This window comes from Bombina bombina, chromosome 3 (genome assembly GCF_027579735.1).
Source record: "Bombina bombina isolate aBomBom1 chromosome 3, aBomBom1.pri, whole genome shotgun sequence".
NCBI lineage: Eukaryota > Metazoa > Chordata > Amphibia > Anura > Bombinatoridae > Bombina > Bombina bombina.
In genome coordinates this window covers 64,846,334-64,872,117 of record NC_069501.1, presented here as the reverse complement: position 1 = coordinate 64,872,117, position 25,784 = coordinate 64,846,334, and the positions used below count along the sequence as shown (strand labels likewise).

The window sequence follows — 25,784 nt, the reverse complement described above, 5'->3', positions numbered from 1 at the left end:
TAAGTATATTATAGTTAATATAGTTATTACATTATATATATTAACTATATTTACCCTAATTATATTAGGGGTTAATATAGTTACTATAGTATTTATATTAACTATATTAACTCTATCTAACACTAACACCCCTAACTATATTTATATTAAATTAATCTAATTAATTTATAAACTAAAATATTCCTATTTAAATCTAAATACTTACCTATAAAATAAACCCTAAGATAGCTACAATATAATTAATAATTACATTGTAGCTATGTTAGGGTTAATATTTATTTTACAGGTAAATTGTTAATTATTTTAACTAGGTATAATAGATATTAAATAGTTATTAACTATTTAATATCTAACCTAGTTAAAATAATTACCCAATTACCTGTAAAATAAATCCTAACCTAAGTTATAAATACACCCTACACTATCAATAAATTAAATAAAGTACAAACATCTATCTAAAAATACAATTAAATTAACTAAACTAAATTACAAAAAAAAACAAACACTAAATTACAAAAAATAAAAAAAAGATTACAAGATTTTTAAGCTAATTACACCTATTCTAAGCCCCTAATAAAATAATAAACCCCAAAATAAAAAAATTCCCTGCCCTATTCTAAATTAAACATATTTCAAAGCTCTTTACCTTACCAGCCCTTAAAAGGGCCTTTTGTGGGGCATGCCCCAAAGAATTCAGCTCTTTTGCATTCAACAAATACAATCCCCCCCCCCCCCCCATTACAACCCACCACCCACATACCCCTATTCTAAACCCACCCAAACCCCCCCTTAAAAAAGCCTAACACTACCCCCCTGAAGATCTCCCTACCTTGTCTTCACCACACCGGGCCGAACTCCTGATCCGATCCGGGCGATGTCGTCCTCCAAGCGGCAAAGAAGAATTCTTCCTCCGGCGATGTCATCCTCCAAGCGGCAAAGAAGAATTCTTCCTCCCGGCGACGTCTTCCTCCAAGCGGCAGCAAAGTCTTCATTCTTCCGGCGGCATCTTCAATCTTCTTTCTTCGCTCCGCCGCCGCGGAGCATCCCATCCGGCCCGACTGCTAAACTTGGAATGAGGTACCTTTAAATGACGTCATCCAAGATGCGTCCGCCAAATTCGATTGGCTGATAGGATTCTATCAGCCAATCGGAATTAAGTTAAAAAAATCTGATTGGCTGATTGAATCAGCCAATCAGATTCAAGTTCAATCCGATTGGCTGATCAATCAGCCAATCAGATTGAGCTCGCATTCTATTGGCTGTTCCGATCAGCCAATAGAATGCGAGCTCAATCTGATTGGCTGATTGGATCAGCCAATCGGATTGAACTTGAATCTGATTGGCTGATTCAATCAGCCAATCAGATTTTTTTTAAACTTAATTCCAATTGGCTGATAGAATCCTATCAGCCAATCGGAATTCGGCGGACGCCATCTTGGATGACGTCATTTAAAGGTACCTCATTCCAAGTTTAGCAGTCTGCCGGGATGGATGCTCCGCGGCGGCGGAGCGAAGAAAGAAGACTTGAAGATGCCGCCGGAAGAATGAAGACTTTGCTGCCGCTTGGAGGAAGACGTCGCCGGAGGAAGAATTCTTCTTTGCCGCTTGGAGGATGACATCGCCGGAGGAAGAATTCTTCTTTGCCGCTTGGAGGACGACATCGCCCGGATCGGATCAGGAGTTCGGCCCGGTGTGGTGAAGACAAGGTAGGGAGATCTTCAGGGGGGTAGTGTTAGTCTTTTTTAAGGGGGGTTTGGGTGGGTTTAGAATAGGGGTATGTGGGGGTGGTGGGTTGTAATGGGGGGGGGGATTGTATTTGTTGAATGCAAAAGAGCTGAATTCTTTGGGGCATGCCCCACAAAAGGCCCTTTTAAGGGCTGGTAAGGTAAAGAGCTTTGAAATATGTTTAATTTAGAATAGGGCAGGGAATTTTTTTTATTTTGGGGGTTTATTATTTTATTAGGTGGGCTTAGAATAGGTGTAATTAGCTTAAAAATCTTGTAATCTTTTTTTTATTTTTTGTAATTTAGTGTTTGTTTGTTTTTGTAATTTAGTTTAGTTAATTTAATTGTATTTTTAGATAGATGTTTGTACTTTATTTTAATTTATTGATAGTGTAGGTGTATTTATAACTTAGGTTAGGATTTATTTTACAGGTAATTGGGTAATTATTTTAACTAGGTAGATATTAAATAGTTAATAACTATTTAATATCTATTATACCTAGTTAAAATAATTAACAATTTACCTGTAAAATAAATATTAACCCTAACATAGCTACAATGTAATTATTAATTATATTGTAGCTATCTTAGGGTTTATTTTATAGGTAAGTATTTAGATTTAAATAGGAATATTTTAGTTTATAAATTAATTAGATTAATTTAATATAAATATAGTTAGGGGTGTTAGTGTTAGATAGAGTTAATATAGTTAATATAAATACTATAGTAACTATATTAACCCTAATATAATTAGGGTTAATATAGTTAATATATATAATGTAATAACTATATTAACTATAATATACTTAGGGTTTAATATAGATAATATAGCTGGCGGCGGGGGTAGGTAGATTAAATTAGGGGTTAATCATTTTAATAGAGATGGCGGCGGTTGTAAGGGGGCTTACATTAGGGGTTAATAATATTAATATAGCTGGCGGCGGTATAGGGGGATTAGTTAGGGGTTAATAATTTTTATATAGGTGGCGGCGGTGTACGGGGTCAGATTAGGGGATAGATAAGGTAGATGGCGGCGGTTTTAGAGGCTCACAGTAGGGGGTTAGTTTATGTAGATGGCGGCGGGGTCCGGGAGCGGCGGTTTAGGGGGTAATAACTTTATTAGGGATTTCGGGGGGGGGGGGGGGGATCGCGGTTGACAGGGAGATAGACATTGCGCATAGCGTTAGGTGTTAGGTTTATTTTAGCAGATCGCGGTTGACAGGGAGATAGACATTGCGCGATGCGTTAGGTGATTAGGTTTATTTTCTAGATAGTTTAGGGAGTTACGGGGCTCCAATAGTCAGCGTAAGGCTTCTTACGGCTGCTTTTTGTGGCGAGGTGAAAATGGAGTAAGTTTTCTCCATTTTCGCCACGTAAGTCCTTACGCTGCATATTGGATCCCAAACTGCGCGGGTTTGGTATACCTGCCTATGGCCCAAAAAACTGCGGGCGACGGCAGAAATATACGCGCGTAACTTCTAGCTTACGCCGTATATAGGATACCAAATCCGCGCAATTATTGGCGTCGCCGGCTTTTGCGGGCGACGATTTTTATCGGATCGACCCCCTCGAGGGTAAATTTTCTAGTGGTTAATTTATATTTTTTTTCATTCTGAATGTAAAATTTAAGCTTGTGAATTATGTATGATACAATTTAAGACTGTTGTCTCCTGTAACAGAAAACTAGAAGGTTCAATAAATATAAAATGCATTTACAATTTAAAAACCCTCCAGTATGGTATATTTGTGTTTGTCATGTTTTATAGGAAAAATAACAGGTGCGCAGGCATATTCCATAGCAGTTACTACATACAAAACACAACATTTATCAGATAGACTGAACATCAAGTGCTGCATTTCTCTTTGTTAATGCCTGAGGTTAACTTTAATAAATCAGTAATATTCCTGCACATACATTATCACAGGACTAGAACAGCAGTAATATAAAATATCTAGATTTTTTTAAAAGATAGTGAAACAATTCCAAACTTGCAGAATTTTGTTTTACTGTAGAATCCCCCACGTGGGTAAAAGTACTTTTAATCAGGCACTAGCATGGCAGCTGCTGATTGGTCTTACTGCTGCACCTATTTTTTGTCACTACATAGAAGTCAAAATTAAATCAAACTTTTATGGGTCTGGTAGGGAGTGCAGTTTTATGAGACTTTTCAATGTACTGTTATAAATGTACTTTGTTCTTAAGATATCATTTGTTAAAGTAAGAGCATATCTAGGTAGGCTCAGGAGCAGCAATACACTACTGGGAGCTAGTTGGTGACTGGTGGCTACATACATTTGCCTCTTGTCATTGGCTCACCAAATGTGTTCAGCTAGGTCTAAGTAGTTAATTGTGGCTTTAACTACGTGCTTAACACTTTTGCAGGGGTTAGACGCACAGTTGCAAGCAAACAATAGAACAATAATAAAATGCTACAATACATAAGCACGTTTTCTTGCACTTTAATGTCCCTTTAACCCCTTTACGCCGTTTAGGACGCTCCATGCCGCCCTAACCGTGCTGGGCTTTAACGCAGTTAGGAGCGTCCTGCCATATATGGCATCCTGCAGCTTTACCCTTTCACAACCTCAAGAATCGGCCTGGGCGGGCAGGCCTAGCAGCATTGGTAGTCCCCCATGATCCAATTCCGGCCTTGAAATCACGTGATCGCATTATTGACAATTACGTGATTTCATTTTTACTAATAGTTCTGATGTTAAAGGGACAGTCTACTCAAAATTAAACTTTCATGATTTAGATAGGGCATGTAATTTTAAACAACTTTCCTATTACTTTTATCATCAAAATTGCTTTGTTCTCTTGGTATTCTTAGTTGAAAGCTAAACCTAGGTAGGCTCATATGCTAATTTCTAAGCCCTTGAAGGTCTCGCCTCTTATCTGAATGTATTTGACAGTTTTTCACTGCTAGAGGGATTTAGTTCATGTGTGCCATATAGATAACATTGTGCTCACGCCCGTGGAGTTACTTATGAGAGGGCACTGATTGGCTAAAATGCAAAAGAACTGAGATAAGGGGCAAGTCTGTAGAGGCTTAGATACAAGGGCAATCACAGAGGTAAAAAGTGTATTAATATAATCTTGTTGGTTATGCAAAATTGGGGAATGGGTAATAAAGGGATTTTCTATTTTTTTTAAACAATAACATTTTTGGAGTAGACTGTCCCTTTAACACTATTGTACAGGCATGAAGGAGTTAATAGTTTGCTTGATTTCTGTTGTTTCACAAGTGCTTGAAACATTACTAGAATGGAGTTCTTCAAAGTGAAGTTTTACTTAAAGGGACATTAAACACTTGAGATGGTAATATAAAATGACTAAATTGTATATATAAAACACTCTGCAATATACTTTCATTATTTATTTTGTCCTCTTTGCCTGTAATTCCATTCTGAAATTGTGAGCTTTTCAGTTCCTGTTAGAAATGGAGTGCAGAACACTGTTAAATCCAGCACAACCATTGGCTGCACACTCTAATGACCTATGTATAACTGTCTCTAATTGGCCACAGCAGAGACGGTAACACAAGTTACAACATGGCAGCTCCCAGTGTTTTATAGACACTAAAACTTTTACACTTATTTTGTCACTTTTTAAACAAACTAATGAAACTTTAAAAAATACATCTACATGTTAGTCATGGACTAATCTTTTCTTTGAATGCATCATTCTATCTAGCATGTATTTAGTGTTTAATGTCCCTTTAAGATTTCTAACATTCTCGCAGGGATTACTAGTTTGAACATAGTTTGCTCGGCATGACCCTGCTGCAAGGCACAAAATAATCTTGACTGTGGAATCAGCTGACAGGCGTATTGAGGCGGTTTTGAAGCGTTTCCATCAGCTGTTCTCAATTCAATGGGGATATTTAGATGTTACTGAGCTCCTGGTCTTAGCTTTGCAGCAGAACAAACGAGTGGAACCAGCTGTTGTATCACAGTGAGCTGGAAGAGCGTACGTTTAAACTGTTGTCAGATGTGAACAATCCTTTAACCATGTGTCTTATACATTCAAAGGGATACTGACAAAATTATATGATCATGTTTAGAAAGTATTGATTTAAAGGGATATGGAATATAGGCATAAGATCAAAAAAAGTGGAAACAAGCCTAACACCCTACTTGCACACAAACCCAATCCCATATTCTCAAGTGCGCTAACCCAACATGAAAATATTAATATTTCACATTCCAATGTTCTTCATATAGAAGGATATGTTCTTTTTATTCATAAATACATATTTCTATATACAGTATATCTGATAGTTTTCTTGTACAATATATATTGGTATAGATATATACAGATATATATAGGAATATCTATTTATAAATACATACAACATATTGGGCTAGATTACAAGTTGAGCTCTAAATATCGCTTACACGAAAGCGATATTTATGCTCAACAGAGTAATTGCAAGCGCACGCTAATGTGCGCTGGTATTACAAGTGGGTGCAACGGACACACAACCTCATGTTTGCATTGCACTGAAGCATTGCGCTCATGAGAGCACGCTTCCATAGGCACCAATGCTGCGCCTGAGAACTAGCGCAGCAAAAGGGGTAAGTTGTGCAGCGATGGGCAGCAAGTACAAATATATATGAATATATACATATATATTTATGTGTTACATATGTATGTGTGTACATATATATATATATATATATCCTATTATATAAAAGGCCAAGTGTATTTGTCCGAAGCTGTCATGCGCAGTAGAGACAGCACGAGGCGAAAGTGGGCGTGGGCGGATGAGAGTGTGGGCGTGGCGACGGGCGGGAGCGTGGACGGGCACGGTCGGCTCGAGAGAGGGGAGAGAAATAGAAAGAGAGGGGGAGAGACAAAAAGAGATAGGAAAGAGCTAAAGAGAGGGGGAAGAGCAGAAGACGGGAAAGTGCAGAAGAGAGTGGGGAGGGGAAAGAGCAAAATAGAGGGAAGAGAGAGAAAAAGAGAGGGGAAAGAGAGGGGGAGAGAGAGAAAAGGAGAGGGGGTGAGAGAGCAAAAGAGAGGGGGGGAGAGAGAGAGAAAAGGAGAGGGGGTGAGAGAGCAAAAGAGAGGGGGGAGAGAGCGCAAAAGAGAGGGGGATAGAGAGAAAAGGATGAGGGGGGTGAGAGAGCAAAAGAGAGGGGGGAGAGAGAGCAAAAGAGAGGGGGAGAGAGAGCAAAAGAGAGGGGGAGAGAGAGAAAAGGATGAGGGGGTGAGGTGAGAGAGCAAAAGAGAGGGGGGAGAGAGCGAAAAAAAGAGAGGGGGAGAGAGAGAAATAGGAGAGGAGGTGAGAGAGCAAAGAGAGGGGGGAGGAGAGAGCGCAAAAGAGAGGGATGGAGAGAGAGGGCAAAAGAGAGGGGAGAGAGACAGAGCAAAAGAGAGACGGGAGAGAGGGGGGAGAGAGAGAGCAAAAGAGAGGGGGGAGAGAGAGAGCGCAAAAGAGAGGGATGGTGAGAGAGAGCAAGAAAAAGGGGAGAGAGACATAGCAAAAGAGAGGGGGAGAGAGCGCAAAAGAGATGGGGGAGAGAGCGCAAAAGAGAGGGGGGGAGAGAGCGCAAAAGAGAGGGGGGAGAGAGCGCAAAAGAGAGGGGGGGGAGAGAGCGCAAAAGAGAGGGGGGGAGAGAACGCAAAAGAGGGGGGGAGAGAGCAAAAGAGAGGGGGGAGATAGAGCGCAAAAGAAAGAGAGAGAGAGAACGCCAAAAGAGAGGGGGGAGAGAGAGCAAAAGAGAGGGGGGAGGCGAGAAAGCAAAAGAGAGGGGGGGAGAGGGAGCAAAAGAGAGGGGGGAGAGAGAGCGCAAAAGATAAGGGGGGAGAGAGCGCGCAAAAGAAAGGGGGGAGAGAGAGAGAGCGCAAAAGAGAGAGAGAGAACGCAAAAGAGAGGGGGAGAGAGAGAGCAAAAGAGAGAGGGAGAGAAAGCAAAAGACAGGGGAGAGAGAAAGCAAAAGACGAGGGGGGAGAGGGAGCAAAGAGAGGGGGGAGAGTGAGAGGCGCAAAAGAAAGGGGGAGGAGATGAGCGCGCAAAAGAGGGGGGAGAGAGAGCATAAAAGAGAGGGGGGGGGAGAGAGGAGCAAAAGAGAGGGGGAGAGAGAGCAAAAGAGATGGGGGAGAGAGAGAGCACAAAAGAGGTGGAGACGCGAGACGTGCAAATGAGAGGGGGAGAGAGCACCAAAGAGAGGGGGGGACGAGAGAGCAGAGCAAGGGGTGGGACCGCTGTACTGCAAAAAATGGCCCGTGCGAACGGCTTTAGGACTAGTGTGTGTATGTATATATATATATGTATATATATATATATATATATATATATATACTTATATATATAGTATCTCATAAAAGTGAGTACACCCCTCACATTTTAGTAAATATTTAATTATATCTTTCTCATGTGACAACACTGAAGAAATGACCACTTTGCTATAATGTAAAGCTAGTGAGTGTACAGCCTGTATAACAGTGTACAATTTTGCTGTCCCCTCAAAATACTCTCAACACACAGCCCATTAATGTCTAAACTGGTTGGCACAAAAGTAAGTACAGCCCCTAAGTGGAAATGTCCAAATCTGGCCCCAAAGTGTCAATTCTTTTGTGTGGCCACCATTACTTTTCCAAGCACTGCCCCTTAACCCCTTCTTGGACATGCAGTTCACCAGAGCTTCACAGATTGCCACTAGAGTCCTCTTCCCACTCCTCCATGACTTCACGGAACTGGTAGATGACCCAACCTTCCCATTTGAGGATGCACCAAGATGCTCAATAGGGTTTAGGTCTGGAGGACATGCTTAGCCAGTCCATCACCTCTTACCCTCAGCCTTCTTTAGCAAGGCAGTGGTCATCTTGGAGGTGTGTTTGGGTCGTTATCATGTTAAAATACTGCCTTGTGGCCCAGTCTCTGAAGGGAGGGGATCATGCTCTGCTTCAGTATGTCAAAGTACATGTTGGCATTCATGGTTCCCTCAATGAATTGTAGCTCCCCACTGCCCGGCCAGCACTCATGCAGGCCCAGACCATGGACACTCCCACCACCGATGCTTGACTGTAGGAAAGACACACTTGATCACCTTGTTGCCGCCAACCCGCTTGACCACCTTCTGAACAAATACAGTTTCTCATTGGTCTCATCGGACCACAGGACATAGTTTCAGTAATCCATTTCCTTAGTCTGCTTGTCTTCAGCAAACTGTTTGCAGGCTCTTCTTGTGCATCAGCTTTAGAAGAGGCTTCCTTCTAGGACAACAGCCATGCAGGACCAATTTGATGCAGTGTGAGGAGTATGGGTCTGAGCACTTGACATGCTGACCCCCCACCCCTTCAACCTCTGTAGCAGTGTTGGTAGCACTCATACGTCTATTTCCCAAAGAACCCATCTCTAGATATGACGCTGAGCACATGCAATCACACTATCTTTGGATCGAGCATGGCAAGGCCTGTTCCTGAGTGGAACCTGTCCTGTGAAACCGCTGTATGGTCTTGGCACACCATGCTGCAGCCTCAGTTTCAGGGTTCCTTGGCAATCTTCTAATAGCCTAGGTCATCTTTATGTAGAGCAACAATTCTTTTTTTCAGCATCCTCAGAGATGTTCTTTGCACATAAGGGGGCCACTGTTGAACTTCCAGTGACCAGTATGAGAGAGTGTGGAAAGCGATAACACCAAATTTAACACACTTGCTCCCCATTCACACTGAGACCTTGTAACACTAACGAGTCACCGGGGTGGGAAAATGTCTAATTGGGCTCAATTTGGACATTTTCACTTAGGGGTGTACTCACTTTAGTTGCCAATGGTTTAGACATAATGGCTGTGTGTTGAGTTATTTTGAGGGGGACCAGCAAATTTACACTGTTATACAGGCTGTACACTCAATACTTTACATTGTAGCAAAGTATCATTTCTTCAGTGTTGTCACATGAAAAGATATAATAAATATTTACAAAAATGTGAGGGGTGTACTCACTTTTGTGAGATACTATATGTATATATATATATATATAATATATATATATATATATATATATATATATATACCTGGAATACACAGTTCCCATAGACGGCAATGTAAAGGCACTTTTCAGTTCCGTTTTCAGTGCACAGCCGCCGAATTTAGCCCCCCCAAAAATGCCCAGTGTAGTTTTTTGTTTTTTTAAAAATAATTTTATTTTACAAAAGCACAACCACACTGTATTTTGGGGGCAATTCGGGCAATTTTTAAAAATTAACCAGAGGTCTGACCTTCGTTTAATTTCTACACAAGCTCACGTGTACTGGCTGGTTATTTATTGCGTGCCCGCAAAACAGGTGAATTTGCCAGTTTGCGGATGTGTGATTAATTAGCACTCCACTTGTAATCTAGCCCATTATGTTATGCAAAACGTAGGGAACTGTGAAATATTTACAGCAAATACAACAGTATAACACTTTATTAAATATAGATATTTAAATATGCTTTTACATGTTTTCATCAACTTGTTAGCAAAGGGCTCCACTGTACTTCTATATATGTTTATATATGTATACATATGTATTTATGTGTTTATATGTGTATATAAGTCTGTAGATACATATATACATTTAAATACATATTTACACACATATATACGCACATATATATATATATATACACACCTATAGATATGTATATGTATGTATCTCAATGTTAAAGGGACAGTAAACGTAAAAAAAAGTTACATAATTCTTCACATAGTGCAGAATTATGTAACATTATCTTAGCAACAGATTGAAAAATCAAGATTTGACCGATTTTATCCCCAAAGTTTCACTTACCTCATTTCTTTTCCAGACTCTTCTAATCAGGTCTTTTTTTAAAAGCGATAGGAAGCCCCTGATCGCGCTATTGAGCCTAAATAAAGCTAAATAAAGCGTGGTCCCACTCTAGACTCTGGTAGTGGGGAGCGCGCTACATATTAGCTCAATATCGCGATGGGGCGCGCTGTGATTAGACAATGCTGTCGCAAAGCGCTGTTGAAAAGAAGACCTGATTAGAAGAGCCTGGAGAAGAAAACTGAGGGTAAGTGTAACTTTTAGGGATTAAAATCGCTCCAAATCTTTTGATTTTTCAATCTGGCTGCTAAGATAATGTTACATAATTCTGCACCTTTTTTAAGTTTAACTGTCCCTTTAAAGCCATTTGCTTGCCTTTTATTTCTAACAACTGAGACCCCATATCCTTTGAGACCCTTATAACATTTGTGTGCAATATTTTTATTTTTAATAATTTTTATTCGTTAGTGTTATTATGAGTGTAACTGTACTAGTTATTGTATTTTTGATGTGTTTTGTGAACCCTTTTTTTATTTTGGCAAAACATTTAATAATGAGAGCCTCTGAAAAACGCACTAACCTAACAAGCGTTTTAATTGCGCCTCAAGACGATGCGTTTTCTTTTAACTTGTAATGAAACCCGTGTGCAAACACATGCTATAAGCCCCTTATCGCTCGCGTGTAACTGTTAGTGATCCACCTCCTAATCTAGGCCCATAATTTGCCATGTAACAAATGCTGAAACGTCCAGCTAGGAATGTCAGACCTTACTATATAGCCTCAGGCTTGCAGGGGGGTGGGGGGGGTGTACCTGCCTTGTATGGATTTTCAATGTGTTGTCACTGGTTAATTTTAAGTTACATGATTGATTACCCCAAGGCCCATTGTGTGCAGACCGGACCGTTCCTCAGATGTCTTCCTGAGGTGTAAATGCCAATTTGTGCTGTAGAGAGTTTAGTAGTCTTTAACTGTCAGCCATTCTTGCTAATAACAAGCCAGAAACCTTGTTGTGTTATTAAAAGGGACAGTAAAGTCAAAGTTAATCTTTCATGATTCAGATAGAGTATGCACATCTTAAACAACTTTTCAATTCCTGTTATAAATGTGCTCTGCTCGCTTGGTATTTTTGGAGGAAGAGCAGGCTCAGGAGCATCAATGACTACTGTGAGCTAATGTTGATTGGTGCCTGCAGCCATATGTCCTCTTATCTTTAGCTCACCAGATGTGTTCTGCTAGCTCCTGGTAGTGCATTGCTGCTCCTGAGCCTACTCTTCAACAAAGGATATGGTCTAGGGAAGTCAAAAATAAAGTTTTTTATTTCGGTTAAGATATATAAAGGCATTTTGTATGGTAGAATCTTAAAGGGACACTGAACCAAATTTTTTATTTTGTAATTCAGAAAGAGCATGCAATTTTAAGCAACTTTCTAATTTACCTCCTTTTATCAATTTTTTCTACGTTCCTCTTGCTATCATTATTGAAAAAGAAGGCATCTAAGCTTTTTTTTTTTGTTTTCAGTACTCCTGGACAGCACACTTTTTTTATTGGTGGATGAATTTATCCACCAATCAGCAAGGACAACCCAGGTTGTTTCACCAAAAATGGGCCTGCACTCTAAACTTACATTCTTGCATTTCAAATAAAGGATACCAAGAGAATGAAGAAAATTTGTACAAGAGGAGTAAATTAGGAAAGTTGCTTAAAATGTCATGCTCAATCTGAATCACAAAAGAAAAATTTTGGGTACAGTGTCCCTTTAAGTAGGCTCTTGGAACTTGAATGTGATGGGAGCACTATATGGCCGCAGTCCAGCAGTTTCAACAACATTTGTAACAATCTTATAGATATAGTGCTCATTCCCTGGGTCTACCTCAGTAGGGTTCCAAGAAAAGAGTGATGTTTAAACTCTAGAGAAAGGGGTCAGAGTAAATCAATGGGCTTTATTAATCATACTCTCTACCTGAATCATCACATTTTTAATTTTGACGTCAATGTCCCTCTTAATTATCATGCTATTAACGTGCAGGAAATAATTTAGCATTGTGGGGTTCAGTGTTTAACCCAATGATGAGTAACAGGTGAATGCAATAGCTACATACTTATCCAATAAGCAGGAGAAAGTCCATGTTTGAAGGAGATGTCCCATTAGCATAGGCTTGACAAACCCATGCACCAGGGAGCCACTGGCACCTTAACCCTAAGGACACCAACATACAGGGTACTTCCTTGGTCGTTAAGGACCTTTTTTTTGTAGGACGTACCCCTGTTACGTCGTTGGTCCTCAAGGTGTTTCCAAGCTGTGGAAGCGATCCTGAGTGTTATTGCAGGGATGAGCTCGATATTGAGGCATTCTGCAATAACATTTCTTAGCCACCTGATGCAGAGAGAGCGGGTGGGCAGCCCATCGATGGGAGGCGGGTGGGCAGCCATAGATGGTAGGCTGTAAGTCAGAGGGGGGCGGGATCCGCAAGCGGGGCTGCCGGGAGCACACACAGTCGTGCACGGGAGCTGGTGGGAACGCTACACTATGAAGCAATAGATTTTCCAATACGGTGGGGGAAAGGACTGTGGAGGGTGGGATTTTTGCCTAAAGGATCTAGGAGGGGGGTGGGGGGTTGGATATTGGAGGGGGGGCAGCTATGCTACAGAAATGTTTTAAATTTATATTAAAAAATACCATATTTTATGGCAAAACTGGGTACTCGGCAGACAGCTGCCAGTACCTAAGACGACGCACAATAAGGTAGAGGGGGAGGGTTAGAGAGCTGTTTGGGGGGGGTATCAGGGAAGTTGGGGGCTATGAGGGGATCCTACATAGCAGAATTATGTTTAAAAAAAAAAACTTTTATTTAGTACTGGCAGACTTTCTGCCAGTACTTAAGATTGAGGGGACAATTGTGGGGTGGGGGAGGGAAGAGAGCTGTTTGGGAGGGATCAGGTGGGTGTGGTGTGTCAGGTGGGAGGCTGATCTCTAAACTAAATCTAAAAATTAACCCTGCAAAGCTCCCTACAAGCTACCTAATTAACCCCCTTCACTGCTAGACATAATACACGTGTGATGCATAGGGCATTTAGCGGCCTTCTAATTACCAAAAAGCAATGCCAAAGCCATATATGTCTGCTATTTCTTGAATAAAGGGGATCCCAGAGAAGCTTTTACAACCATTTATTCCATAATTGCACAAGATGTTTGTAAATAATTTCAGTGAGAAACCCTAAAATTGTGAAAAATTTAACTTTTTTTTTTTTTATCGCATTTGGCTGTGAAATGGGTGGCATGAAATATACCAAAATGGGCCTAGATAAATACTTTGGGTTGTCTACTACACTGCACTAAAGATAAAATTAACCCTACAAGCTCCCTATTAACCCCTTCACTGCTGGGCATAATACACGTTGTGGTGCGCAGCGGCATTTAGCGGCCTTCTAATTACCAAAAGCAAAGCCATATAAGTCTGCTATTTCTGAACAAAGGGGATCCAGAGAGCATTTACAACCATTTGAGCCATAATTGCACAAGCTGTTTGTAAACAATTTCAGTGAGAAATCTAAGTTTGTGAAAAAAATTGTGAAAAAGTGGACGATTTTTTTATTTGATCGCATTTGGCGGTGAAATGGTGGCATGAAATATACCAAAATGGGCCTAGATCAATATTTTGGGTTGTCTTCTAAAAAAATATATATACATGTCAAGGGATATTCAGGGATTCCTGAAAGATATCAGTGTTCCAATGTAACTATCGCTAATTTTGAAAAAAAGTGGTTTGGAAATAGCAAGTGCTACTTGTATGTATTGCCCTATAACTTCACAAAAGGCAAAAAACAAGTAAACATTGGGTATTTATAAACTCAGGACAAAATTTAGAAACTATTTAGCATGGGTGTTTTTTGGTGGTTGTAGATGTGTAACAGATTTTGGGGTCAAAGTTAGAAAAAGTGTGTTTTTTTTTCCATTTTTTCCTCATATTTTTATAACAAAATTTAATAGTAAGTTTTAAGATGTGATGAAAATAATGGTATCTTAGAAAGTCCATTTAATGGCGAGAAAAACGGTATATAATATGTGTGGGTACAGTAAATGAGTAAGAGGAAAATTTCAGCTAAACACATAACACAGCAGAAATGTAAAAATAGGCTTGGTCCCAAACGGTCAGAAAATGGAAAAGTGCCAGTGGTCCTTAAGGGGTTAAAAGTAGTCCGTAGCTCCCTGGTTTAGAATGCCAAAGATACCCATCGGTTATCATCCACTGCCCTCCTTTAGCCACCACAATCAGCCATGCCCTAAAATTAGCTTGTTTTGGCTGGTTTTTTTTTCATTCTATACCTCATCTGTGAAATACACTTTCCACTTTTATTGTGTTATCATATACTATAAAGAATATATGAATAGTAAATTATGTATGTGCGTAAACAGGTCTGTCCATTGATGACTATTATTGCTTTTTAAAAATGAGGAATTGATTTGGGCTCCATTTTGAAAATTCTGGTTTTGGTTGAGGTAAATTCTGTTCAGAAAGGTCCACTGTTTTAGATACTGGATTATCAAAACAAACAAGTATAAGGAAATCAAAAGTCAGTATTTCTTTCTCATTTAAAAGGATTTGAATGTATTATTTTAAAATGTTTTTGCTGTATATATCATCAATTAACCATGAATTTAAAAATAGATGTGTATATATAAAAATATTTTAAACATATTTTGCTAGCAATATTTGAGTCTATTGCAACCCAGGAACAAACCCTCTGAAATGCCTGTTTAATATGGTTACATAGTAAATATAGGTTGGAAAAGGACTCCATCAAGGTCCATCAATTTCAACCTTTCATACATTCCTGTTACTACTGTTACACATTCCTGTTACTACCGTTGCACATTCCTATTACTACTGTTACACATTCCTGTTTTTACTGTTACACATTCCTGTTGCTACTGTTAATCTTTCTACTCTTACACATTCCTGTTGCTACTGTTACACATTCTGGTTGCTACTGTTACACATTCCTGTTGCTACTGTTAAACATTCCTGTTGCTACTGTTGCACATTCCTGTTACTACTGTTACACATCCCTGTTACTACTGTTACACATTCCTGTTACTACTGTTACATATTCCTGTTACTACTGTTACACATTTCTATTAATACTGTTACACCTTCTGGTTGCTACTGTTACACATTCATGTTGCTACTATTGCACATTCCTGTTACTACTGTTACACATTCCTGTTACTACTGTTACACATTCCTATTAATACTGTTACACATTCCTGTTGCTACTGTTACACATTCCTGTTGCTACTGTTAACATTTCTCTTTCTACTTTTACACATTTTTGTTACTACTGTTGCACATTCCTGTTACTACTGTTACACATTCCTATTAATACTATTACACATTCTGGTTGCAACTGTTACACATTCCTATAAATACTGTTACACGTTCTGGGTTGCTACTGTTACACATTCCTATTAATACTGCTACACATTCCTGTTACTACTGTTACACATTCCTATTAATACTGTTACACATTCCTATTAATACTGTTACACATTCCTGTTACTACTGTTACACATTCCTATTAATACTGTTACACATTTCTAATAATACTGTTACACATTCTGGTTGCTACTGTTTCACATTCCTGTTGCTACTGTTACAAATTCCTGTTGCTACTGTTACACATTCCTGTTGCTACTGTTACAAATTCCTGTTGCTACTGTTACACATTCCTGTTGCTACTGTTACACATTCCTGTTACTACTGTTACACATTCCTATTAATACTGTTACACATTTATAATAATACTGTGACACATTCTGGTTGCTACTGTTACACATTCCTGTTACTACTGTTAACCTTTCTCTTTCTACTGTAACACATTCCTTTTACTACTGTTACACATTCCTGTTACTACTGTTACACATTCCTATTAATACTGTTACACATTTCTGTTACTACTGTTACACATTCCTATTAATACTGTTACACATTCTGGTTGCTACTGGTTACACATTCCTGTTGCTACTGTTACACATTCCTGTTACTACTGTTACACATTCCTACCTTTCTCTTTCTACTTTTACACATTTTTGTTACTACTGTTACACATTCCTGTTGCTACTGTTACACATTCCTATTAATACTGTTACACATTCTGGTTGCTACTGTTACACATTCCTGTTACTACTGTTGCACATTCTTGTTGCTACTGTTACACATTCCTGTTGCTACTGTTACACATTCCTGTTGCTACTGTTACACATTCCTGTTACTACTGTTAACCTTTCTCTTTCTACTTTTACACATTTTTGTTACTACTGTTACACATTCCTGTACTGTTGCTACTGTTACACATTCCTATTAATACTGTTACACATTCTGGTTGCTACTGTTACACATTCCTGTTGCTACTGTTACACATTCCTGTTACTACTGTTACACATTCCTATTAATACTGTTACACATTTCTGTTGCTACTGTTACACATTCCTATTAATACTGTTACACATTCTGGTTGCTACTGTTACACATTCCTGTTGCCACTGTTACACATTCCTGTTAGTACTGTTACACATTCCTATTAATACTGTTACACATTCCTGTTACTACTGTTACACATTCCTGTTACTACTGTTACACATACTGGTTGCTACTGTTACACATTCCTGTTACTACTGTTACACATTCCTACCTTTCTCTTTCTACTTTTACACATGTGTGTTACTACTGTTACACATTCCTGTTGCAACTGTTACACATTTCTGATGCTACTGTTACACATTTCTATTAATACTGTTACACATTCCTGTTACTACTGTTACACATTCCTGTTGCTACTGTTACACATTCCTGTTACTACTGTTAACCTTTCTCTTTCTACTTTTACACATTTACACATTTTTGTTACTACTGTTGCACATTCCTGTTGCTACTGTTACAGATTCCTGTTGCTACTGTTACACATTCCTATTAATACTGTTACACATTCTTGTTACTACTGTTACACATTCCTGTTGCTACTGTTACACATTCCTGTTACTACTGTTAACCTTTCTCTTTCTACTTTTACACATTCTTGTTGCTACTGTTGCACATTCTTTTTGCTACTGTTACACATTCCTGTTGCTACTGTTACACATTCCTGTTGCTACTGTTACACATTCCTGTTACTACTGTTACACATTCCTATTAATACTGTTACACATTCTGGTTGCTACTGTTACACATTCCTGTTGCTATTGTTACACATTCCTACCTTTCTCTTTCTACTTTTACACATTTTTGTTACTACTGTTACACATTCCTATTAATACTGTTACACATACTGGTTGCTACTGTTACACATTCCTGTTACTACTGTTACACATTCCTACCTTTCTCTTTCTACTTTTACACATTTTTGTTACTACTGTTACACATTCCTATTAATACTGTTACACATACTGGTTGCTACTGTTACACATTTTTGTTACTACTGTTACACATTCCTGTTGCAACTGTTACACATTCCTGATGCTACTGTTACACATTCCTATTAATACTGTTACACATTCCTGTTACTACTCTTACACATTCTTGTTGCTACTGTTACACATTCCTGTTGCTACTGCTACACATTCCTGTTGCAACGGTTACACATTCCTGATGCTACTGTTACACATTCCTATTAATACTGTTACACATTCCTGTTACTACTGTTACACATTCCTGTTGCTACTGTTACACATTCCTGTTACTACTGTTAACCTTTCTCTTTCTACTTTTACACATTTACACATTTTTGTTACTACTGTTGCACATTCCTGTTGCTACTGTTACACATTCCTGTTGCTACTGTTACACATTCCTGTTGCTACTGTTACATATTCCTATTAATACTGTTGCACATTCCTGTTGCTACTGTTACACATTCCTGTTGCTACTGTTACACATTCCTATTAATACTGTTACACATTCCTGTTGCTACTGTTACACATTCCTGTTACTACTGTTAACATTTCTCTTTCTACTTTTACACATTCTTGTTGCTACTGTTGCACATTCTTGTTGCTACTGTTGCACATTCTTGTTGCTACTGTTGCACATTCTTGTTGCTACTGTTACACATTCCTGTTGCTACTGTTACACATTCCTGTTGCTACTGTTACACATTCCTGTTACTACTGTTACTTTATCTCTTTTGCTGAGGCCAAGTAGGGAGTGATATAAATGAGCTCCTGCACAGATCAAACAATCATTGTGTAGTATGTTAAAGGGTCAGTGTAGTTAAGCATTAGAAAAAACACAACTTTTAGAGGATAAATCATGGGGAAAATTGGCAAAATAAATCATGGAAGTAAATTGCAAAGTGTTCCTTTATTACACACAGTAATGTTTTATGGGGAAATGTTTGGTTTAAAAATATTATATGAATAATAATAAACAGTTTAATCTCTACAGGAATCTGTGCAGTGCTGTTTTTCATTGGCTCCTCTCTGTTCTTGTTGCAGTTCCCCTTGTGCTGAAGAGTTGTGCAGAATTTATTGAAACTCACGGGGTGGTGGATGGCATCTACCGTTTGTCTGGAGTGACATCCAACATACAGAAGCTCAGGTAACACAAATATACCATAACCTGGCTAATATGTTGGACAAACTCACATGTATTTAGTGATAGGGCTTTTTATCATGGCTCTCTTGTTTGTATATAATTGTTAAACACATAGTTAAAGTCAGCTCCAGAGCAGCAGTGCACTACTAGCTGAACACACCTGGTGAGCCAATGACAAGAGGCAAATGTGTGTAGCCACTAATCACCAGCTAGATTCCAGTAGAGTATTACTGCTCCTAAGCCTACCTAGATATGTTCTTTAACAAGGATACAAAGAGAACAAAGTAAATTTGATAGTAGAAGTAAATTGAACAATTTAAATTTTAAATCACACGCTCTATCTGAATCATAAAAGTTTAATTTGTCCCTTTCAGCTGAAACAAAACTATGGTCTAGATTTAGAGATTGGCGGTAGCCGTCAAAACCAGGCTCCTAACGCTGGTTTTTACCGTCCGCTGGTATTTGGAGTCAGTCAGGAAAGGGTCTAACGCTCGGATCGGAACAGCCAATAGAATGCGAGCTCAATCTGATTGGCTGATCGGATCAGCCAATCGGATTGAACTTGATTCTGATTGGCTGATTCCATCAGCCAATCAGAATTTTCCTACCTTAATTCCGATTGGCTGATAGAATCCTATCAGCCAATCGGAATTCGAGGGACGCCATCTTGGATGACGTCCCTTAAAGGAACCGTCATTCGTCGGGAAGTCTTTGGTGAAGATGGATGTTCCGTGTCGGCGGGATGAACATGGATCCGGAAGAAAGAAGATTGAAGATGCCGCTTGATAGAAGACTTCAGCCGGATCATGGACCTCTTCAGCTCCCGCTTGGATGAAGACTTCAGCCGGATTATGGACATCTTCAGCCCCCCGCTTGGGCTTGGATCAAGACATTGGAGGCTCTTCTGGATCGATCGGTGAACCCGGCGTGGTGAAGATAAGGTAGGAAGATCTTCAGGGGCTTAGTGCTAGGTTTATTTAAGGGGGGTTTGGGTTAGATTAGGGGTATGTGGGTGGTGGGTTGTAATGTTGGGGGGGGGGGGTATTGTATGTTTTTTTTTACAGGCAAAAGATCTGAATTATTTGGGGCATGCCCCGCAAAGGGCCCTTTTCAGGGCTGGTAAGGTAAAAGAGCTTTTCTATTTTAATTTTAGACTAGGGTAGGGCATTTTTTATTTTGGGGGTCTTTCATATTTTTATTAGGGGGCTTAGAGTAGGTGTATTAGTTTAACATTGTTGTAATATTTTTCTAATGTTTGTAAATATTTTTTTATTTTTTTGTAATTAGTTCTTTTTTATTTTTTGTACTTTAGTTAGTTTATTTCATTGTATTTATTTGTAGGTATTGTATTTAAATTAATTTATTGACAGTGTAGTGTTAGGTTTAATTGTAACTTAGGTTAGGATTTATTTTACAGGTAATTTTGTAATTATTTTAACTAGGTAACTATTAAATAGTTATTAACTATTTAATAGCTATTGTACCTGCTTAAAATAATTACAAATTTGCCTGTAAAATAAATATTAATCCTAAAATAGCTACAATATAATTATAATTTATAGCTACAATATAATTATAATTTATATTGTAGATATATTAGGGTTTATTTTACAGGTAAGTATTTAGCTTTAAATAGGAATAATTTATTTAATAAGAGTTAATTTATTTCGTTAGATTTAAATTATATTTAACTTAGGGGGGTGTTAGGGTTAGGGTTAGACTTAGCTTTAGGGGTTAATAAATTTATTAGAGTAGCGGTGAGATCCGGTCGGCAGATTAGGGGTTAATTATTGTACAAACAATATCAAAGAGCAAAGCAAGTGTTCAGTAAATGGATTCCCAGAGGGTGTTATGGGTAGTTTAAGTATAACACCCTAATACATCCAGGGAATCAGTCCCAGTAAAGTCTGTGCTATCAGGGGCAGCGGTCAATGTGCAGTACATATGAAACACAGCGTTAATTCCTGATTTTCTATTCCTTGCTTGTCAGGTAATTGTATGGATGCCACTTCAGCCTAGTTGTCACGGGTGTAAAGTGCAGAGATAAAATGTGCAGTCACTGTAGTAATGTCCGGAAAAACTCTTACCCTCTACAAGACTTGGTGGGGTGCCTGGGCGCACTGCTGTGCTTCTCCTCAGACTGGTGTTGAAACCCTTCCGTGGGGGTGCAGCGTGTGGGTCCTTCTTGGCGTGCTTGGAGATCCGGCTCTGGTAGTGTAGTATACTCATGCACACCCCGTGATGTCGCTAGGTGCACTGTGGGTAGTGTAGTTCAGGACAAACCCGGATGTCAACGTCGGTTTCGGCTACGGGAGCAACAGGTCAATATGCGGTATATCCCACCGCTATATGGATAAGGTTCACAAAGAAAAGAGATCTGTTGACTCACAGGTTAGTTGCTGGAAAAGCTTGTTTATTATGGTGATCCAAAACAAGTCAAAGTAAGCAAAGTACATAGGGTCACAGTGAGGAACGCCTGACGCGTTTCGCGCATGCGTAGATGCGCTTCTTCGGAGGCTCCGAAACTAACCTTGAGTCAACAGATCTCTTTTCTTTGTGAACCTTGTTAATTATTGTAGGTAGGTGGAGGAGACGTTGGGGGCGGTAGATTAGGGGTTAATAAATATAATATAGGGGTCGGCGGTGTTAGGGGCAGCAGATTAGGGGTACATAGGTATAATGTAGGTTGCGGCGGTGTACGGAGCGGCAGATTAGGGGTTAATAATAATATGCAGGGGTCAGCGATAGCGGGGGCGGCAGATTAGGGGTTAATAAGTGTAAGGTTAGGGGTGTTTAGACTCGGGGTTCATGTTAGGGTGTTAGGTGCAGACTTAGGAAGTGTTTCCCCATAGGAAACAATGGGGCTGCGTTAGGAGCTTAACGCTGCTTTTTTGCAGGTGTTAGGTTTTTTTTCAGCTCAAACAGCCCCATTGTTTTCTATGGGGGAATCGTGCACGAGCACGTTTTTGAAGCTGGCCGCGTCCGTAAGCACCGCTGGTATTGAGAGTTGCAGTGGCGGTAAATATGCTCTACGCTCCCTTTTTTGGAGCCTAACGCAGCCATTCTGTGAACTCTAAATACCAGCGGTATTTAAAAGGTGCGGGGGAAAAAAAGCCAGCGTAGCTAACGCACCCCTTTGGCCGCAGAACTCTAAATCTAGCCGTATGTTTGCTACAATGCTTGGGACAACGTTATTTATACAGTTCTGTAGGCATATGCACGCTCCTGTGTATGTATCTACAGTATATATATATATATATATATATATATATATATATATATATATACTGTATATAACTTTTTTGTTTAAATTTGACACTCTCTAAATCAGCAAAGTTTTGACCATAATGTCCCTTTAATTTTTTGCAATGTTCTCTGGCACACTTTACAATAAATAATAAAAAATAATAACGTAGGAATATTAGTCTGTAAATCCACCAGTGTTTACTTAATCTCAACCACAAAAGAAAATGAAATTTAAGGAAAATAGTAATTGTTTGCATTTTTAATAACTATTTTACGGCCAGATTACGAGTTTTGTGGTAAGAGGGGTGCGTTGCTAACTTGCACTTTATTGTCACCACTCACTTTCCTACAGCATTGGTATTACAGGTTTTCAGAAAACTGGCGTTATTAGGCAAGAAGTGAGCGTAGAGCAAAATTGAGCTCCATACCGCACTCCAATACCAGCGCTGCTTAAGTCAGCGGTGAGCTGGTTGTACGTGCTTGTGCACGATTTCCCCATAGACATCAATGGGGAGAGCCGGCCATTGATTCCTATGGGGAAACACATTTTATGTTTACACCTAACACCCTAACATGAACCCCGAGTCTAAACACCCCTAATCTTACACTTATTAACCCCTAATCTGCCGCTCCGGACATCGCCACCACTATAATAATCATATTAACCCGTAAACCGCTGCACTCCTGCATCACAAACACTAGTTAAATATTATTAACCCCTAATCTGCCGCCCCCAACGTCGCCGCCACCTACCTACATTTATTAACCCCTAATCTGCCGCCCCCAACGTCGCCGCCACTATACTAAATATATTAACCCCTAAATCTAAGTCTAACCCTAATACCCCCTAACTTAAATATAATTAAAATAAATCTAAATAAAACCTACTATTAACAACTAAATAATTCCTATTTAAAACTAAATACTTACCTGTAAAATAAACCCTAAGCTAGCTACAATATTATTTATTTTATAGGTAAGTACTTAGTTTTAAATAGGAATTATTTACTTATTAATAGTAGGTTTTATTTAGATTTATTTTAATTATATTTAAGTTAGGGGGTGTTAGGGTTAGACTTAGGTTTAGGGTTTAATACATTTAGTACAGTGGCGGCGACGTTGGGGGCGGCAGATTAGGGGTTAATAAATGTAGATAGGTAGCAGCGATGTTAGGGGCAGCAGATTAGGGGTTAATAATATTTAACTAATGTTTGTGAGGTGGGAGTGCGGCAGTTTAGGGGTTAATATGATTATTATAGTGGCGGCAATGTCTGGAGCTGCAGATTAGGGGTTAATAATTTAATCTCAGTGTTTGCGGTGCTGGAGGGCCTCGGTTTAGGGGTCAATAGGTAGTTTATGGGTGTTAGTGTACTTTTTAGGACTTTAGTTATGAGTTTTATGCTACAGCTTTGTAATGTAAAACTCATAACTACTAACTTTAGAATGCGTTACGAATCTTGACGGGATAGGGTGTACCGCTCACTTTTTGGCCTCCCAGGACAAGCTTGTAATACCGGCGCTATAGAGGTCCCATTGAAAAAAGACTTACGCAATTTGTGTAAATTGATTTGCGGTAAGGCCAAAAAAGTGTGCGGCGCGCCCACAAATTCTGCTAGACTCGTAATACCAGCGGTACTGAAAAAGCAGAATTATAACCTGATAACGCTGCTTTTTCAGTATAAAGCAAAACTCGGAATCTAGCCGTTAGTTTGTACAAATCAGTGTCTGATGATTGGTGATTGGAGGAAGCCAGACTCCTCATTGTAGACCCAGGAAGAGGCTTTGCGATGGGTGGAGGAAGCTGGATCTGCTGTCAAAATTAAAAGATAAGTTTTTTCCACAACACGAGTGAAATGTAAATTTTGATGCATTAAAGTGCCCCTGTTTTTAATCAAATTTTTAAAAACCGGGCACTTTAGCATCAAAATTTACATTCACTTTAAAGGGACAAGTATTCTAGAAGTATACAGTATTAAAAGGATAATCCAGCACAAATTGTTGTGAGATTATTTATCCCCAGAATAGTCTGCTACTCCTGAGCCTACCTAGGTATGCTTTTAAACAAAGGGTACCGAGAGAATTAAGTACATTTGATAAAATAAGTACATTTTAAAAGTCTCTGCATGTTTTATCTAAACCATGAAAGTTCAGTTTTGATTTTGATGTCCTTTTAATATTTATGGTGGTATTTCAGTGCATTTTGACAGTTTTTCACAACTAGATTGAGCTAGCTATAAAGATAACATTGTGCTCCCTCCCATAGAGCACTGATTGGCTAAAATGCATGTCTGTCAAAAGAACTGAAATAAGGGGGCAGCCTGCTTAGATACAAGGAAATCACAGAGGTAAAAAGTGTATTAATATAACAGTGTTGGTTATGCAAAACTGGGGAATGGGTAATAAAGGGATTATCTATCATTTTAAACAATAATAATTCTGGAGTAGACTGTCCCTTTAAGATATATTTTTGAGACAGTTCAGTCATTTAGAAGGGGGGTTTGTAAAATTGTGTTTATCATTGTAAAGCGTGTGACATCCCCTACACCCTCTTGTAAGTAAAGGACCATACGATCTGAGGATACAAATAGAGGGGAACATGCCTGTATGGGACCTATCATTTTACAGCACCTGGTCCCTACTATTCTGTAATACCATGCAAAATTATACATTTCAAAAAGTTACATTAGAATTGGTTGTCTGTGAACTAAAGCCCAGATTGGCTCCTCCATAAGGCAAATGGTGCGTGGTAATGTCTTGTAGTTACAAGGTGTGTACTGTCCCTTCCTAAACCAGCTGCACATTGGATGGTGATTGCTTAGAGCAGTGGACAGGTTCATTTACAACTAACCTGAATTGACTTAAATTTAGGGAGATAAGATACACAAACTCACCATGTTTTTTGTAAGCAGTTTTGCAAATCTTTGAAATAGTTAAATAACTCTTGGGGGGCCAAAGGCCAGACCATACTTTAACCTGATGCCTCTAGGGGTGAGGCCAGGAACACCCTAAGGACACGCAAAGTAACAGGGTATGTCCGTGTTGTTAAAGGGACACTCAGGTTAAAAAACATTTTCATGATTCAGATACAGTATGTCATTTTAAACAACTTTCCAATTTACTTCCATTAAAAAAATGTGCACAGTCTTTTATATTTACAATTTTTGAGTCACCAGATCCTACTGAGCATGTGCAAGAATTCACAGACTATACGTATATGCATTTGTGATTGGCTGATTGCTATCACATGGTACAAGGGGAGTGGAAATGTACATAACTTTGAAATTTGTTATAAAAAAATCTACTACTCATTTGAAGTTCAGACTAAGTGCTATTGCATTGTCTTGTTATCTTGCATTTGTTGATTATGCAAATCTAAAGTGATGACTGGTCCTTTAAGTGTTAATGTGACATAATGTGACAATTTAAAATGCTGGTAAAACATTTTTTTTGT

At 39.0% G+C, this 25,784-nt stretch overlaps 1 protein-coding gene across 1 annotated transcript in view; it reads left to right on the top strand.

The window, feature by feature from the left end:
- The window catches only part of ARHGAP31 (Rho GTPase activating protein 31), a 529,752-nt gene that overhangs the window by 238,385 nt on the left and 265,583 nt on the right, over positions 1-25,784 (top strand). The window contains exon 2 of the mRNA XM_053705847.1: positions 18,988-19,090. Within this exon, the coding sequence (XP_053561822.1) occupies positions 18,988-19,090 (103 nt within the window). The remainder of the gene's footprint in view (positions 1-18,987; positions 19,091-25,784) is intronic.